The sequence below is a fragment of the Myxine glutinosa genome, chromosome 1 (assembly GCF_964187855.1).
Source record: "Myxine glutinosa chromosome 1, kmMyxGlut1.1, whole genome shotgun sequence".
Classification (NCBI taxonomy): Eukaryota; Metazoa; Chordata; class Myxini; order Myxiniformes; family Myxinidae; genus Myxine; species Myxine glutinosa.
Window position 1 is genome coordinate 99,613,297 of NC_136261.1, and position 18,996 is coordinate 99,632,292.

At 45.9% G+C, this 18,996-nt stretch overlaps 1 protein-coding gene across 1 annotated transcript in view; it reads left to right on the plus strand.

Annotated features, from left to right (window-relative positions):
* Nucleotides 1-12,104: 12,104 nt before the first annotated feature.
* The window catches only part of LOC137426738 (transforming growth factor-beta-induced protein ig-h3-like), a 61,437-nt gene continuing 54,545 nt past the window's right edge, over nt 12,105-18,996 (plus strand). Inside the window, exon 1 of the mRNA XM_068115565.2 lies at nt 12,105-12,184. Coding sequence (XP_067971666.2) covers nt 12,105-12,184 — 80 coding nt within the window. The remainder of the gene's footprint in view (nt 12,185-18,996) is intronic.

An 18,996-nucleotide genomic window follows, 5' to 3' on the forward strand; every position in this document is an offset into this window, starting at 1 on the left:
TTCCCGACCCGGATCTCAGCCAATGGAGTATCTTCTCTTCTAGACTTGCTTATGACAAACTTCCCTGCTAATGTCTGCTGCTCTTCTTCTGCTCCAATCGGTTCTTCTGATCATGTGCTTGTCAAAGTGGACATCTCTCTGGCCATTCTCAGAGAGCCTCCTCAGCGTCGACGAGTCTGGCATTTCACTCAGGCCGACTGGGACGGTCTTCAAGCAGCCATCAATCGTCTGGATTGGTCTCCCATCTCCACTGCCTCTGACATCAATTCTTCCTGGGAATTCTTCCAAAGCAAATTGATCTCTCTCATGCACAGATTTATCCCATCTCGCCTTCAGTTGTCTTACCCTTCCTCCCGTCCATGGTACACTGAATCTTGTGGTGAGGCAGTTGCCCTGAAACAACTTGCTTTTGCCTCTTGGAAGGCTAATCCAACTGAAGGCAATCTCAGTTCCTTCCACCAAGCTCGGAACAAGTGTGTGTCTACCCTCAGGAGTGCCAGGAAGCACTATCTCTCCTCACTCAAGAATGAACTCTCAAACCTGTCTCCTTCCTCCAAATCCTGGTGGCGTCTGGTCAAATCCGTTTCTGGTGTTTGTTCCCCCTCCATCCCCTCCCTTACCTCAAATGGCCAAACAGTTGACATCGCACGTGACAAAGCCGAATGCCTCAACTCTGTGTTCGCCTCAAAATCCTTAGTCCCAAACCCATCTCTCTCTGTTCCCACCTTTCCCAGTCGAACCCAACTGCTCCTGGACTCTGTGTCCTTCTCTCCTGACAAGGTGGAGGAGTTTTTGTCAAACCTCGACTCTGATTCTGCAACTGGACCAGACGGCATCAGCCCACGGGTCCTAAAATCCTGCTCTGCTGCTCTATCTCACCCTCTCTCTGTTCTTTTCACCCTATCTTTTGCTCAAGGTCATCTGCCAGCATCCTGGAAATCAGCTAACATTACCGCTTTACATAAAAAAAGGTGCAAAAACAGATCCTTGCAACTACAGACCAATCAGCCTGCTCCCAATTATCAGCAAAGTCATGGAATCCATCATTGCTTCGGATATGAAATCTTTCCTCTTCTCCAATGGCTTGATCTCTGACCATCAATTTGGTTTCAGACCAGGTCACTCTACTCTGGACATGCTGCTTCTGCTGTCTCAACAATGGATGGAGGTCCTCAATGCCAAACAGGAAATCAGAGCTGTCTCCCTTGACATATCACGGGCCTTTGATACGGTCTGGCACCCAGCTCTGCTCACCAAACTCTCCTCCTATGGTATCCATGGAAATCTCCATGCATGGGTTGCGGACTTCCTCTCTGGTCGTAGTCAACGTGTGGCCCTGAATGGATTTCTCTCATCTCCCCTTCCTGTTCAGGCTGGAGTTCCCCAAGGAAGTGTGCTGGGCCCTGTGCTTTTTCTGGTCTTTATCAATGATCTCTCCGACTCTCTGGAAAATCCTCTCTATCTCTTTGCTGATGACTCCACTCTCTGCCGCTCCATTCCTCTTCCCTCAGATCGGCAGTCTGCAGCCTCCTCACTCTCTGAAGACCTGGACAAAATCACAGACTGGTCAAACAAGTGGAACATGTCTTTCAATCCTGACAAATCTCACTCTCTTACTATGTCTCTCCGAAAAGATCGACTGGACAACCCTCCCATCTACTTTCTCAACAATCCTCTCCAAGAAGTTCTGTCGCTCAAGCTTTTGGGTCTCACTATCTGCCATGATCTTTCTTGGGAAAACCACATTTCCAAGCTGGCCTCCAAAGCCAGTCGCCGACTGGGCATCCTCCGTCGTGCGAAGTCCTTCCTCGGCACACCTGAGCTCCTCACCACATACAAGGCTTTCATCCGCAGCTCAATGGAATACTGTTCTCCCCTATGGGCTGGTGCTCCTGCCTCACACCTGGCTCGGCTTCACGCTGTTGAATCCAAAGCTTTCAAAATCATTGGAATCTCCCACGATGAAGCTATCTCTGAGGGCCTTTCACTCACTCACCGCAGGCAGGTAGGTGGTCTTTCTGTCTTCTACCGACTCCTCTCCGGCCTTGCTCCCCCAGCTCTCTCTGTGCTCTGTCCCCCAAATATTCCTACAGGTCGCACAAGATCTGCCAGCAACCCTCTGATGGTTAAACTGCCGAAATCTCGGCTCTCTGCTCACCTTCACTCTTTCATGCCTCTTTTCACCCGCCTCTGGAACAAACTCCCACACTCCCTTCAATCCCTCTCCTCCCTCCAGGTCTTTAAAACAGCTGTTCACCACCATCTCTTATCTTCCCCCATCCAAAACCTTGATCTTTTCTACCCCCACTAATTCACCCCAGATCCACCTTGTTTGAAATTCCAACTTCTTTCCTGGAAATCCTGGCAGTGTCCATATGTTTATACCTCTCCCACCCCCCCCCCCCCTTCACATGCCTCCCCCCCAAAGCCCTCTCCCTCCCACAGATCTCTCGATGTCTCCATGTCTCTCGGTCCCTGCTCTCAAATGTTGTGTTTGTGTCCTTCCCCCTCTCTCCCCATCTTGTCTACCGCTCCCGATGTTATTTGTTTTATGTGTCTGTTTGTCTTTCTGTGTGATTAATGTTCGCTCTTTCACGAGCCTCGATGTTGTATCCAAAAAAAAAAGAAAAAAAAAAAGGGCTGTCACGACACGTGACCCCCAGGCGGCCAATGGAGGCCCGTGGAACATTCGAGTGGAGTGTCGGGGGGCCTATAAAACCCGGCCCAGACCCCCGCTCTCTCGCTCTCTCTGGCAGGCTGGCTCTCTTGCAGGCGCTCCGAACTCTCTCTGCCTCGCCGACCCTGAGATACGCTCCTCGGATTCCTACTACGTGCACGACCTTCCAACCCCCATACCGCGAACATCTCCGGCTGTGGTGTCCCAGGTTGGAGCGATCCTTGGGGGTTTCCGTCCAACGAGCCCGTCCAGGCAAACAGCACGAAGCGGCTGTGCTTTGTGCTCATTACCCTCTTCCTTCCCTTCCCCGAACGAATCTGAGGGCCCTTGTCTGGGAACCTAGGTAAGGCCGCTAAGATTCTTCGCTGTGTCCCTTTTCTGTGAATACTGTACATTGTGAATAAATCCTGTGGTTTGGTTTCCAACCTGGCCATCATCGTCCTTTCAACATTGGCCTAGCATTGCCCGAATTAAAACCGCTCAATCGGGTTCAATAGTGTTAACGACATGAGTTACGCGACGCACAACCGCTCTGGCGTTCAATACCAGCGTGACTCGTGCGAGGTTCAGTCCCCGTTCTCACAGCTGCACGTGTTGAAGGTACTTGGGTCGTTGACCGTTAACCCTTCCACGCGTAGCTGCGGGCTCGGCGGCTGGAATTGCTTAGCAATCCGTCCACCACGAGTGTAGTGTGGGTGGCGGCCTCGTGGACTCGGAGTTCGAGAGTGGAGCAGGGCTTAATCCCCCCTTAGTACGTCGACGAACCTGAGATCCGCAACAAAATTGGTAGTCAGTAGTGGGATTTGAACCCTGACAGCAACAAAATTGGTGTCCGGGAGTGGGATATTTGGACCTGTAGTGTGCTTCACGTACTCAAAATTTACGAGCGTACAAAATTTAGTTTAAAAACAAAAAAAATTTGAGTTTGTGCAATGGCAGGCCAAGATGACCAGGTGCCGGTGGGAATAGAAAATATGGACGAATTAATGACCCAGGACCAGCAGGAACAATTGTTGGAAGGGGAAGTTGATGAGGGTGCAGCAGGAGGAGGAGAAAATGGCTGCGCTTCGCACGTGGCGGCGGAAGCCGAGCCCGCTGTGCAAGCCGGGTTTAACATTGAATTATTCTTGATTCAAATGAAAGCATCCTTTGAGGTGCAAAGTGAGAAATCAAACAGGGATATGAAAAAGATGGCTGAACGGATGGATACCCAGAGGGAGGAGACAAACTGCAACATGAAAAAGATGGGGGAGGAAATTGGGCGTAGGATGAGCAGGGAGGTAGCAGTGGTACGCGACGAGGTGAAGCAGTACGAGGAGCGCGTGGAGAGGGAGTTTAAGCGGAGCATGGCCAAACTGACTGGGGCTATGGGAGTAGTGACGTGGGGTGTAGAGAAACCAATGAAGGTCGAGTTAGAAGTGAAAATTTTGGGGGCGCAGCAGGAAATAGGAGGGGCGCAATGGGAAATAGAGGTAGACCAGAAGCTGGAGGAGGTAACCCTGGAAAAGGAAGAAATAATTGAAATTGAAAAGACGGAAGGAGAGACAGGGAGTGAATCAAGGGAGGAAATTATGGAATGTGTACAAAGTTTGTGTTCGCACCCTGATGACATGCTTGCTGACGAAATGGAAAGTTTGCAGGTGCTGGAGGAGAAGCGGGGGAAGGAGAGCCCCGAGGTGAGTTGCAATATCGGGAGTGTGTTTGGTGCGAACGGGTTCTCGGCGAGCTTGGGAGAGAGGTGAGACCTGGGCGGTCGTGAAGGGCCCATTGAGAGGTGAGCGACTGACACGGAGTGCGTGGAGAGAGTGCACACTGGAGTGTGTGGAGAAAGAGTGCGCACCGGTGTGTGCGATGACGGAGTGTGTAAAAGAAGAGTGTGCACCGGTGCGTGTGAGAGGCATGTTTGCACCAGGGTGTGCGAGTGTGGAGTGGGTCGCGAGATGTGATGATGCGGCCCAGGCATCGACACCGACCGGGGTAGTGCTTAGCGGGACGAGTAGCGTACGCGAGCCCCTGGTGAATGATGTACCGGGGGGACCGGAGGGAATCGGTGCTGCATCGGTCTCGCAAGGACCGGCGTGCACGATTCGTGTCTCCGGCACCCGCACTGTATTGTTGGCGCCGTACTGCGGCAAGGGCGATCGGCGGGTTTTGAGGGTAGGTTTGGATTTTCGGAGCCACACACTTTACCTGGTGAGGTGCTCTGACCGTGGCCGGTTGGGTCATCGTGTGTGGGACCGAAAGGCCCCGCGCAGGGATGGAGCCCGGCACCTCGGCCCATCAATCTCACCCCCCTCGGATCGTCAATGCTGGCCGGACACCCCATACAGGCGACCAACCACCCGCATGGATCGCTCGGCCCTCCAAGGCCGAGCCGCGACAAAGTACCTCCATGGATGGGGGCTCATACTCATAGTTTAGAGGACTGGGGGGAGTATAGTACCCCATGTGGGGGAATGGTAGTGTGACCATTCCTCCCACGGGGGGGGGGGCCATGAGCATTAGTTTAGGGGGGTGGCAGTGTTAGGCCCATGGAGGGGCCAGAAATGGTTGCCTCCATGGGGCACCGAAACTAGCCGAGGGAGGGCTAGGATAATGATAGGGATTTAGAAAGACCATAGGGACTGAGAGTTAAATAGTGACACTGAACTGTAGAGGGGACGTAGAGAGTTTAGTGGTTGTTAAAGAAAATGATGTGCTTAGTTTAAAGGGACGATGAGGGAAGCATGAGTTGTAGTGGAAATTAGTTAGATAGATGATGCTGTGTGTTTGAGGAATTGTGTGTGAGAATAAATGGAATTGTATAAATTGTGTGGAATGTATGGTGTGGAATAATTGGTGTGGAATGCATGGTGTGGAATGCATGGTGTGGAATAAATGGTGTGGAATGCATGGTGCGAAGGATTGAATGGGGGGAGTGGAATCCGTTCACGAAAGCCCGGGAGGGGGGGGGGGGGGGGTAGTTTAAAGCCAGCTAGAGGGCATAGGTAAATTGCATGGATATTGACACCTGTTGTGCTGTTGGTATAAAGTAGTGTTTTGTGAGGTGCAGGAGACAGTGACATGGCTGGGCGTGTGGCTTAATTGGTGAGTATGGTTATTGAGGCACTCCATCACTGGTAGCTCTTCGGCCAGGTAAGGCCGCAGGTAGGCTCTGGGAGCCGGTTAGGTTAGAGTGTGAGTGGGGCCCGAGGATCCCAGGGAAGGACCCGGGTTGCCCAATGCCGAGGTGGGCATCGAGAGGGTAAGTGCCAGGGAGGACCTTCCCCAGTTAGGGTAGTTGTGAGGAGCAGGCAAGCTCGGGAGGCAGCTTCAGTGATGGAGGAGCACAGGTAGGTAGACCTGCTGGTAGAGCCACACGACCCAGCCCCAAAATTGTGTGAGGGCACAGGGAGAAAATTGTGGGGTTCGACCCAAATTCAGGATGGCACCACAGTGTGGGCAATGGGAATTCGGGTTCTGAGGAACCTCATAGTTTAAAGAAGGCCGATTGGTAGGGTACGATCCCGTGGAGTTTAGATGTGTAATGTTATTAGTGTAGTTAGGAAGTGAGATCCCTTCGCACCATCCACAGCCATTCACCGAGGAGGACGAACTTCACACCGTAAGGCTCTGTCGGCTGTTTGGAAAGTAAGGCGCATCATGACGTGAGTGAGACATTGTTTTGATCCATCCCTTCCTTCCTGGGAGGGATTTGGGGACGAATTTGGCGTTAGAGGGGGATATGGGAGACAAGACGTAGAGACGAATTGTAAATACAACGGGGGCTAGGGTAGTGTAGCCAATGGTGGGGGGTACGGACGGTTAGGGACGAGCTTCCCCCGCTCTCTCTGCCGCGTCCCTCACACCACATCAGGTATGGTGGTGCCTGGTCACCTTGTTCCTCGCTTGCCGCTGTGTGCTTTTCCTTTTGCTTGTTGCGCCTTGTCTTCCCTCCCCACCCCAGGACCATTTGGAGGCCGACTTGTGCAGCACCCTGCTGCCAATCCATCTTGTACTCATGGACCACAAGCCTTGTGGCCCCACACCTCTGCTGTGCAGCATCTTGCTGCCAAGTCATCTTACACCTATGGACCACCTGCTGGGTGGCATTCGGGCCAAGCTTCGGACCACCTGTTAAGTGGCACTGACACCACACAGTTGGACCACGTGACGAGTGGCCCTGCTTGAAAAAAAAAAAAAAAGTGTGTGCCATTTGTGAAGATGTGAAGATGTGAAGATTTAGATGGCCCTGATGTCCAAATGGCCTGTATGCCGGTCAGGGCCAGCCGGTTTTTGTTAGCCCGCACACAAGACAAGAAGATGATGCAAGATGCAAGCAGCAAGTGCCTTCAATTTCCTTCCTCCATTTCTTTCCTCAAAGTGCAGGTCCTGGGTCGTAGTATTGTAAATAAAGGTTAAGTTTTGTGCTTGTAAATATAAGAATGTGCCCACCGGCTATGTGTTTAGTTTACAAACTTCCGGAAATAAATGGATAGTTGTGGGTGTGAGTCTGATAGAGTAGCTGCTCAACGCATTAGGGGGGACATATCTAGTGTAAAGAATGTCGCACACATGGTTTAAATAAATGTTAGGGGGATTACATCTATGTGTCACATTAATGGTAACTGTAAATTGAATGCCAGTCTCTACCGGTCGTTCCGACTGAGGTCGACTCGGGACGAGTCTGGTCAGAGAGGGGGGTCGTGTTGTGGTTTTTGGAATAAAGGCAACCCCCCTTTTAGTTAGTTGCACCACAACATGTAGCCTCGCTTAGTCAATTATTTCTTATTAAATGTGAAGTATAGTCTCCTTCCCAGTGTTAGTATGCGTTGAGGCAGGTAAAGTAAGGGTAGGCCTCATTGGAGCTTGGAATGCCATGTGGTGGGCCGAGGGCAAGTCGAGCAGGCCCGAAGGAGGAGCTGGAGGGCGTGGCTGGTAAGCAGCAAACAGCCAATGGGAGCTAAAGGGGAGTGGCCAATAACGGCAGCCAATGAGAGCTAAAGGGGAGTGGCCAGCAACGGCGGCCAATGAGAACTAAGGGGAGTGACTGATGGGGGGCTATCACGACACGTGACCCCCGGCGGCCAGTGGAGGCCTTTGGAACATTCTGGTGGGACTCCAGGGGCTATAAGACCCGGGCCGGACCCCCGAACGCGCTTTCTTGGGATTCAGGCTCTGGCAGGACGGTCTCTCTCTGGAAGGCGCATGCTCTGGCAGGACGACCTCGCTGGATTCAAACTCTCTGCCCCCGCTCTCTCTAGCCCAGGCCTCTGAACGTACTCTCGTTGGCCCTGTGCTCCGACGATCTCCCTGCCTCGACTCCCTGCACGTGCACTTTGCCTCGCCGGCTTCAGGACACGCTGCGTGGATTCCCGTTCGTGCACGACTGAGGTCGACGTCCCTGCCGCGAACATCCTCGGGGGGAAACGCCCAATGAGCCATCCAGGGCGAGCTACACTAAGCGGCCGAGCTTTGTGCGCATCCCCTTCTTCCTCCCCTTCCCCGAACGAGTCAGAGGGCCCTTGTCTGGGAAACGTAAGTAAGGACTGTTAAGATTCTCTTCTGTGTCCCTTTTCTCTCACCAGTGTACATTAATGAATAAACCTGTGCTTTGTTTCCAACTTGGCCGTTTTCGTCCCTTCACCATTGGCCTCGCATTGCACGAGTTAAAACCGCTCGATCGGGTTCATGGTAATTAACGACACGAGTTATGCGACATGCAAACCGCTCGTGTTAAAGACCAGCGTGACTCGTGTGAGGTCCAGCCCGCGTCCTCGCGGTGGCGTGTGTATCGAAGGTACTCGGGTTGTCACCGGAAACCCTTCCACGCGCTCACTGCTGGTTTGGCAGCTGGAATTGCTCAGCAATCCGCCCCCACGAGTGTAGAGTGGGTAGCGGCCTCGTGGACTCGAAACTCGAGGGGGAGCAGGGCTTAATCCACCCTCAGTACGTCGACGGGCTCGCGATCCGCAACAATATATATACAGACTTGGCATTTAATATGGAATTTTTTTTTTTTCTGACTTGGGTTTACTTTCTTAACTCAGTATATCAATCTGGTGAGTTTCTTTTACACTTTGGTGATTTATTTGTTAAAAGAACCATGTCACTGATTGTCTGTCACAGCAAGAAGTCAACAATAGGATTATATCACAGGTGGCGTGGCAAAATGTACGGACAGGTGCATTTGATGATTGGCTTCACAGTCGGGTATACAAGGGTTGTTGCATTCTGTATTAGTGGAAAACAACTGCCGCACGTCTCCAAAAGTTATTGCCGCTTCCTCTGGAGATGGTCCGTCAACTCGACAATGCTGTTTGTCATGGACTGGTGGCTTTACGAAATTACGGCATGAAACAGCGTGCTATTGCTCGGCAGTATGGCATCACTCAAGGTCAGGTGTCAAAGATCCTGAAAAGAAATGCTCAGAGGGGTGTCCCTACTCCAATACAGAGGCCAGGACGTCCCCGCAGAACCACAAGGAGGGATGATCACCAGCTGCACCGGTTAGTCCGCAATGGCTGTACCAAGTCAGCTAATCGGCTTAGGGCTGAGTGGCAGCAACTGACAAATGTGCCTGTATCCAGAAGGCTAGTCAACCAACGACTGGTTCAAGCAGGCTATCGTGCCATGCGTCCCCTGGGAAAGCCACGCCTGACCAGACAACACCACCACCACTGATTGCAGTGGGCCAGAGAGCACCGTCAATGGCAGCCAGGACACTGGAATCACGTGATCTTCAGTGACGAGTCTAGATTTCTGGTCTATCGTCAAGGCCGCGTCCGAGTGTGCAGACAAGTGCATGAAGCCTACAACAAAGATTGTATAGTGCCAAGAGTCAAAGCTGGAGGTGGTGGGGTGACCGTTTGGGCTGCTTTTCATGCAGGGGGCAAAACTGACCTGGTTGTTCTGAATGGAACCCTGAACCAGTTCAAGTACAGGGCCATTCTGGAAGAAACATTGCTTCCATTTGCTCGTGCAGCCTTTCGAGGAAACTTTGTCTTCCAAGATGACAATGCATGGCCTCATCGTGCTCGCATGATCCAACACTTTCTTGCTGACCGTGGTGTAGAGCATATGGAGTGGCCTGCCATGTCCCCGGATATGAATCCGATAGAGAACTTGTGGGCAGAATTAACGCGTCAAATCGACCACTTGGACCAGCAGCCGACCTCTGTGCGTGAATTGCAGCAGGCTATTGTCACTGCATGGCAAGCGATTCCTGTTCAAACCTTGGCAAATCTCGTGAACAGCATGCCTCAACGTGTATGTGCTCTCCTGAATGCTCGTGGGGGTTACATGAAGGACTGAACTGTAATTTTACTGTCCGTAATCCCAGTCGTAATTTAACTTTTGTTTTTGTTAAAAAATTTTTTGGCTAATGTGCAAAATAAAGAGATACTTCTGGAAAACGTACAGAAGTTTAACACAGTACTGTCCATGAATTGAGTTCGATATCAGTTTACATCACTTTCAAGGATCAATTTATTTGCTTCGAAATGTCAAATGTGTTTTTTGTTTCTTTTAAAGGTCACATTAACAAAATCTAGAATAATTTCAACATAATTCCAATGAACTTTTGGTTCTAAGACATCTTGAAAAGTAAGTTCACCCCCACAAAAAAAATATTCCATATTAAATGCCATGTCTGTGTGTGTGTATATATATATATATATATATATATATATATATATATATATATATATATATATATAAATATACATATATATATATATATACATATATATATATGTATATATATATATATATATATATATATATATATATATATATATGTAAATAAATATACATATATATATATATGTATATATATATATATATATATATATATATAAATAAATATACATATATATATATATGTATATATATATATATATATATATATATATATATATAAATAAATATACATATATATATATATATATATATATATATATATATATATATATATATATATAAATGCAGGTTGTTCTCACTTAATGTCGTCCCATTTAACGTTGTTTCATTTTAACGTCTGTCTAAAATAATTAGATACCAAAGCTTCAAAGTGCTTCGTGATTATTTACACATAAGTTGCTTTTACATTGTTAGGGTTAGTTGATGTGGGTGAACGTTGCTCGTGACTTAACGATGAGCCCACAGAAGTCTTCACATTACAGCAACCAGGGGAGGAGGAGAAGGGAGCAGCAGCCTTGGAGGACCCCCCCCCCCCCCCCATTCAGCTGGGGAAGAGGAAAACCCCTCCGGGTCTTGGTGAGTCGCCAACCTCCCACGTTCCACTCTCTACCATCCCTCAGTAGATTGTTTTATTTTACTAAAGGGTGATTTTTTGAAGTTTGTTTTACATTTATTCGCAGTACTGTATTACAATGTACAATACAGAATATACGTATGTATATACTCGCCTCTAAGCTGTCTCGCCTGGGTTCAAATCCCGACCCAGGTATAAACTGTCATCCGGGTGTTTCACAGGCAAGGTGATTCATCAATGTGTGTGCCAACCCTCGGATGGACATTAAATACGAGTCCCATCTGCTGGCATTAGCTTATGGACGTTGAAGATCCTACGGTGTCCTTCGCAAAGAGTCGGCGAGTTATTGCTGTCACCTTGGTCAAATTCGAAATTGCTGCCCCAACCTTATTCGACCATCAGGCTTGGCTAGACGGTTCATGACAGACTTGGGCCAAGCCTCCCCCAGACAACCTCCAAAGAGTGTGTGAATAATTGTGGGCATTAAAAAAAGAAGATGCTGCACCAAATTGAACATCACCTCTTCCATCATTTTTTCCTTCCTTTTTCTCTATTCTCGTTTTCTTCATCATTGGAGAGGTGCAGAATTATTCAGAAATATTTGATATCGAATAATATAAATATTCTAATACTATTTTACTGCAACAGTTTCTTTTTCTCTTTTTCTCTTTCTCTCTTTTTCTCTCTCTTGCTCTCTCCCTCTATTCCCAACAGGCTTTCTCCTTACTTCATCGGCTTTCCATTCCCAGCCTTGCTCTGCACTTCACGTTCCTGAAGCCTGAGCTGTGGAGTTATGTGCAGCACATGTACACGTAATCCTGGTAATCAATCTCTGAAACTCTCCCTCTTTCGTTGTCCAATGGTGGCGAGGCCCTCTCGTCAGCTAAATGCATACCATACAGCCCACAACCTATCCGGAGCTAGCTTGGGCAATGTACAAATATATATAATTATATATATATATATATATATATATATTTTGGCATATATATATATATATATATATATATATATATATATATTATATATTTGCACATCTATGGTTTTGCTTCATCCTTTTAAAACTCTTACAGACCTCAGCCTGCTTGCTATCTAGCAAGACCTAACTCTGTGTGTCTGTTACTCTATAACTCTTAGAGGATGCTGTTTGTGTTCGGTTTTGCACTCGCAGCTATGGCGTTTCCACCACTGGGAGAAAGCTCAGCTTTCAGTAAAGTGTTACGGCACAGTCTGATACGTGGTCGAGCACAAGGGTAAGTTGTATTTCTTGTTCCACTGCACCATTTGACTATCATTTTATTCCTTTTCGCAAAGTCTAAGTGTGATCTTTACTTCCACAAATAAACATTTAAGCCAATGGGAATTTCTGAGTAAGTTTCATGAACGAGTTTTCAGGTGTACTTTTCTGTAGAGAATTAGCAATAACATCGAAGTAGGCAAGCACATTATAGTTATTATTAATACTAGTAAAGTGCTTGCCCCCAGTGAGGCACAGCAAGCAAAGGTTCCCGTCCCTAGTGACGAGAAAAGTTTGAGTTCATTTGTCAATTTAAATTATTTCATGGACTTTAAAAAGGTTAATTGCATTGCACTCTTGGTTTCACTCAGAGCCAAAGCTCTGAGCTACTTATACCGCCTACCACAGGATGTTGGTGCAACATTGGGTGGCGGAGGTTGCATTTGTCTAAAAAGAGGGCAAAATATAACTATTGTTCATTGTGTTACTCCACGAATTTCTGTATTAAATATACTTTAATCCAGATGTTCATATTGATTTTAAAGATTACTGGAAGGGACAATAAAGTGACTGACTATATTGCATCAAGAAAAGTGAAATGAAAATGCAAAATAACCAATCGGCAGCTTTTCAAATGCAGCACAGGAAGCGGCCACCATAAACAGGAAACAGAAAAATGCATGGACAGACACCATGGTTTGCAATACATTGTAATATATTACAATGTGTGATATATAACTGAGCCATGGATCATTGTGGGGTAAGGGAGTGGGGGTAGGTAGTCCTGGGGTCTAAATTAAGAAAATTAAAATTGAGAAATGGTAGAAAATTGAGGATGAGAAGAGAAGAGCGTATGGTGGGAGATTGGGGGAGGAAAGGAGATAGAAGAGAAGGGAAACGAGTTTGGGAGGACAAAAGAGTAAGAGAAAGGAAAGGAAGGGAAATGTATGGAGTATACAGGGGGGAGCGGGAAGAAGTACCTTCTTTGCAGGTTTTCATTTTCCATGAAGAATTAATATTGAGATTAAAGTGGGCAAGCATATTATAGTTGGTATTATTAAGTGCTGTTTAAAGATTTCCATGGTGGAATAATAATAAGGTAAATTGTTTGTGGTTTATACCATGTGTTCGCTCTTAAAAGAGCTATTTATATTCTTTATACTTAAAAACAACAACTCGAAAACAAAAGAAAAACTAGAACGGCACTCGGTAGAGTATATATATATATATATACCTCTGCCAGGCTGAACAGTTTACATTTTGTATCCCACTGATAGGCTATCCAGATGCAGAGCTTCACCAAAATCTAATCAGCTTTTTCTTGTCACCTAACCAACTCATCCACCTAGTTTTGTCATAATCTAAACCCAGCTTTTTGAAATATCTTCCCATATATCGTTTTTGGCCCCATCTCTCAATGCTGAAGAATCACTTTAAAACTCTCGTGCCCTGATCCGGATTCAGATTTTCACCAAAATTGAATCAATTTGTCCTTGTCACACACACAACTTGTCCTTGCTGATCGTGGCACAACAGGTAGATGCAACAAATATGGGAATTAATGAGCAGGAAAAGAAAAAAAAGAGAGAGGAAGGGAAGAAACATAATATCCTGCAAGTAAGAGAGTTGGGATATGTTAGGTGGGATCAATGGGGGTATAAGAATTTCAGACATGGATGGGGGATAACATGATATGGTAGTGTACTGTCAACTTGAATCCCTGTCTGGAAGAATGAGTTTGTAAGTCTCCAAAAGGCAATTTCAGAAACAAGAGAAAAGAGGACCAAAATAATAGAGAGTGGCAGTAAGCCTGGCTTGTGGAGGGTTAATTAGGAGGGGTTAATGGGAGAATGTGTGAATCCTGGAAGAAATAGGGTGGGTTGCAGGGCTGGGACTCACAGAAGGAGCTAGATTTGAGGAGAACTGGTAAAAGCAAATAGGCTGCCAACTTGTCTGCAAAGTGAAAGCAACAGGCCTTGTGTTTCCGCCTCATCAGGGACAATGTAAATAATGTTGAGCTTTAAATTTCACAGATTCCAGTATAGATAGATGTGATGCAGGCTTGCCAGTCCATAGGGGAGAGCAGTATTCCATTGGCCTATGGAAAAAGGTCTTGAAGGCTGTGAGTAGTTTTGATTTTTCAAAGAATGACTTAGAACTATGGAGGATGCCCATACCCCTTCCTATATAATCTCTTTCCATGCAGTCAAAAAAGTGCTCCTCTCTCTCTCTCTCTCTCTCTCTCTCTCTCTCTGGACACAAGCAAGGCAAACGGACAAGATGGCATTCTTCCTCATGTCTTGAAGGAATGTGCTTCAGAACTTGCACCCGTGCTTGCTCGTTCGTTTCGTTTTTGTTTAAAAACCCAAACGTTTCCTCTTTCCTGGAAACATGCATTAAACATGGTACATTAAACATCACATAAACATGGTACAGCCTATTTTAAAGAAGGGTGATCCTTCAAACCCTTCCAACTACCGTCCTATTGCTCTGACTTCTACTATTTCCAAAGTCTTTTAATGTCTTCTCAATACCATTTCCTCACACATCTTGAATCTCACAGTCTTCTATCTGACCATCAATATGGCTTTCGCAAGGCAAGATCTACCAGTGATATCCTTTCTTACATTACAAATGTCTGGGCCTCTTCTCTAAGAGACTTTGGGGAATCCTTTGTTGTAGGCCTTGCTATCTCAAAAGCCTTTGACAGAGTTTGGCATCGGGCTCTGATATCCAAGCTTCCCTCTTTTGGCTTTCCTTCTTCACCCTGCTCTCTCATATCAAGCTTTCTCTCTGACCGTTCTGTCTCTGTAATTGTTGATGGTTCAACATCGCCCTCCTTCCCGATCAACAGCGGTGTCCCTCAGGGTTGTCCTGTCTCCAACACTTTTCCTTTTTTTTTTATCATTGACCTTTTTTCTTCGACAAATAACCAAATGCACTCATATACTGATGACTTGACATTACATTCCTCCATGGTTTTCCCATCTGCTCCATCTTCCCTCACTCGATCTATATCTCGTTTGATCACAGCAACCTCTTTAAATTCGGATTTGGACAAGATTTCCCAGTTGGGCAAATGTAATTAGGTTAAATTCAATGCTTCTAAAACTCAATTTCTTCCCATCTCTCTCTCTCTAAAACTCCTCTCAACTCTCCAATCTTCTTTGAAAGCTCCACATTTACACCATGTGATTCAATAAACCTACTAGGTATTACCCTAACATCAAATTTATCCTAGAATCCACACATTACACAAACAGCTTAGTCTGCCTCGAAGAAACCAGGAGTCCTGTTCAGATGTTGAAGATTCTTCTCCTTCTCAACAGTTCCTTCAACTATATAAAGGATTGATTCGTCCTTGTATCGAGTACTGCTCTCACATCTGGGGAGGTTCTAGCTCCACATATTTACTGGACAGAATTGAATCCAAACTAATTCGACTTTTCAACTCTCCCAATCTGACCTCAAACTCGACCCACTCAAATTACGTCGCAAAGTTGGCTCTCTTTCTCTTTTCTACAGATATTACTTCAGTTTCTGCTCCCAATAACTTCCTGCTTGTGTACCTCCGCCATTAGCAAGACCATGGAATACTCGACAAGCCACTACATCCCATGATTACTGTGTGGCCATTGGAAACTCAAGGGTGGGCCGTTTTGATGTTTGTCTCTTCCCTACCACTGCCAAACTCTGGAACTCTTTACCTTCTCGTGTCTTTCCAAACACTTATGATCTTCCCCTTTTCAAAAAGCAGATTTTTTTACTTCCTCAGAAACTCTTAGACTATTCTCTCTTTCTTCATTTTTCTATCAATGCAGCTCTTTTATTTAAGGCCTGGCTTTGATGAGGACTATATAATCTGTGACTGGAGCCTTCAACATAAAAAAGAAAATGTTCTCATACTTGACTGCTTTGGTTCTTTGTAATAGATTTAGATCAAACTCATTGGGTACAATTATACTTCCATTAGCAATAACACCATTTCGTTTTATTTTCTGAGTATTTACTAGATGTGTCCACACTGCCTTGTTTTCGATGATCTGGCTTGATGGAAGTGTTATGTCATCATTATCAACCGTTCTTCCTTGGCCAAGGTTCCATTACCTTTCAGGGTATGGTATGGGATGTTGAGGTTTGTGCAGGTACTGATAGATAACTCTGCACATCATGCCTTTGTGTGTGTATTCTGTTCTGATGGTGATTTGTATTCTGATAGAAGGCGGCTATTTTTTTCTGTTTCGACTTTGCAGAACCTCCACAATGCCCGTTTCATTGGTCCAGGTAGTTTATAAATTCATTGTGTGGCTAGTGTTCTTGGTCTTGGGCACTTACTCATGCTATGACTCGTTCTTCATCCCAATCAAGCTTAACCATACCTATTACCTATAAGCCTTTCTTAGAAGAGTCCTTTTCCGAATATCAAATAGCCTACACACAATGGTAGAAACACACAGCAGATGACAGACCCCATTGGAAAGTTAGAATCCAGGTTTTGCAACTTCATGCAATGCACTTTTAGGAACCATCTATTGACTATGTACGCACACATGGTGGAATTTTTCACTCCCTCTTTCCTCCAAGTGACTCATATACAGTCGTGGCCAAAAATATTGGCACCTTTGCAGATTTTTCAAATAATACACCTTTTCTTCCAGAAAATTGTAGAAATAAAAAAATATTTTGGCATCCACAAATGAATTTCTTTGGTTTGGAGTGGAACAAAACAAAAAAGCTGAAAAAATTACGAAATCTTAGCTTATTCCACACAGAAATCCTAAAATGCCCCGGACAATATTGTTGGCACCTTTTAGAAGTTGTTAGAAATAATTAGATTTCAAGCAGGTGATTTTCCTTTACTTTGGAATTGAACTCACCTGTGGTGAGTTGCAGGTGCCTGCAATATAAAAATCACTCATTCAAGCAATTTGAATAGAGAAAAGGAGTCATTCTGTTGTTTTGTGTCACTGTGTGTACCGCAATGAGCATGGAGAAAAGAAAGAAAAACCAGAGAATTGTGGAGGTCAGACACAAGATTGTAGCCAAGCATGGACAATCTCAAGGCTCCAAGTCCATCTCCAGATATCTTGATGTTCCTGTGTCCACTGTACGCAATGTAATCAGGAAGTTTAAGGCCCATGGCACTGTAGCTAACGTCCCTGGATGTGGCCGCAAGATAAAACTTGATCGAAGATTGCAGTGAAAGATTGTTCGAATGGTGGAGAAAGCACCTCGATCAACTGCTAAACAGATTCAAGCTGACCTTCAGACACAAGGAATGACAGTTTCAACCTCACACCATCCGTCACCAACTCAATGAAAGGGGGTTTTATGGTAGGACCCCACTGCTGAGAGAGAGAAAGAAAGAGAGAGAGAGATGGAGAGAGAGATAAGAGATAAGAGATAAGAAATCCCGACTGGAGTTTTCCAAAACACACCTGAACAAGCAAAAATCCTTCTGGGAGAATGTCCTGTGGACAGATGACACCAAATTAGAGCTTTTTGGTAAAGCACATCATCTCTATGTTTACAGAAAACAAAATGAAGCCTTCAAAGAAAAGAACACCTTCCCTACAGTCAAACATGGAGGAGGTTCAGTGATGTTTGGGGTTGCTGTGCTGCCTCTGGTACTGGGTGCCTTGAATGTGTGCATGGCATCATGAAATCAGCACCCAGGAATGGTTCAAGACAAAACGCTGGACTGTTCTGAAGTGGCCAGCAATGAGTTCAGATCTAAATCCCATTAAACACCTGTGGGGAGATTTGAAAACAGTAGTTGGGAGAAGGCATGTACAGGGGTTAACAAGGGGAGATGCAGAAAATAGGGCAATTGGGGACCGCAGAAGATTGTCATGGGGACCGCAGGGCTAACCCCTGCTCTTGCAGGGAAAATGGCCTTTAAAATGCCTGTTGTTGTTGTTGTAGTTGGGAGAAGGCACCCTTCAAATCTAGGAGAACTGGAGTAGTTTGCACAAGAATAGTGGGCCAAACTGCCAGTAGGGAGGTGTAGGAAGCTCATTCATGGCTATAGGAAGGAAGCGCTTGACTGCAGTTATTTTGTCCAAAGGCTGTGATACCAAATATTAAGTCTTGGGTGTCAATAATTTTGTCAATGCCATTTCTTTTTATTTTATGATTTAAAAATATATATTAAGTTCTGAATCAGAAACAAAGGTTCTGTAATATTAACAGTGAAATAAAGAATTGTAGAGACCAAATACTTTTGTCAATTTCAACTTATTTTCAGATAAAATTGTGCGTTATTTGAAAAAAGTGCAAGGGTGCCAATATTTTTGGCCACAACTGTACATGCTCCTTCCCTTACTCACATCCCCCAAACTGCTCTAATTTCTCTCCCCACTGCTCCCACATACCGCTCCCCTCTTTTTTTTTCTTTTTTTTTTACACTCCCCTCCTCCTTCTCTTCCTTTCCCTAATTTAGCCCCTCCACAACAACTCCTCGTATGTATGGAATAATGAGATGGGCCCTTATGTCGATGTTGATTTGACTGGTCGTATTTGTAATTCGAAGTCCGACAGGATGGTGCACAGGTAGCGCACCAACCGATGAGCCGTCGAGTCTACGTTTCATCTCTGACCTGACTATATACTGTTGGAATGGTGTTTCACAGGCAATGTGTTTTGCATCATAAAATGTACAGGCATCCCTTGGATGGGATGGGTAATAAGCTTGGAGTCCAGTCTGCCAAAATTAGTTGGTGGACATTTCAGATCCCACTGTCTTTTAATGAAGAGGATCGTCCAGTTATAGCCGGTCCCTTGAAGAAATTCCAAATTCAGACCTAATCGATAGTCAGTCGAACATCC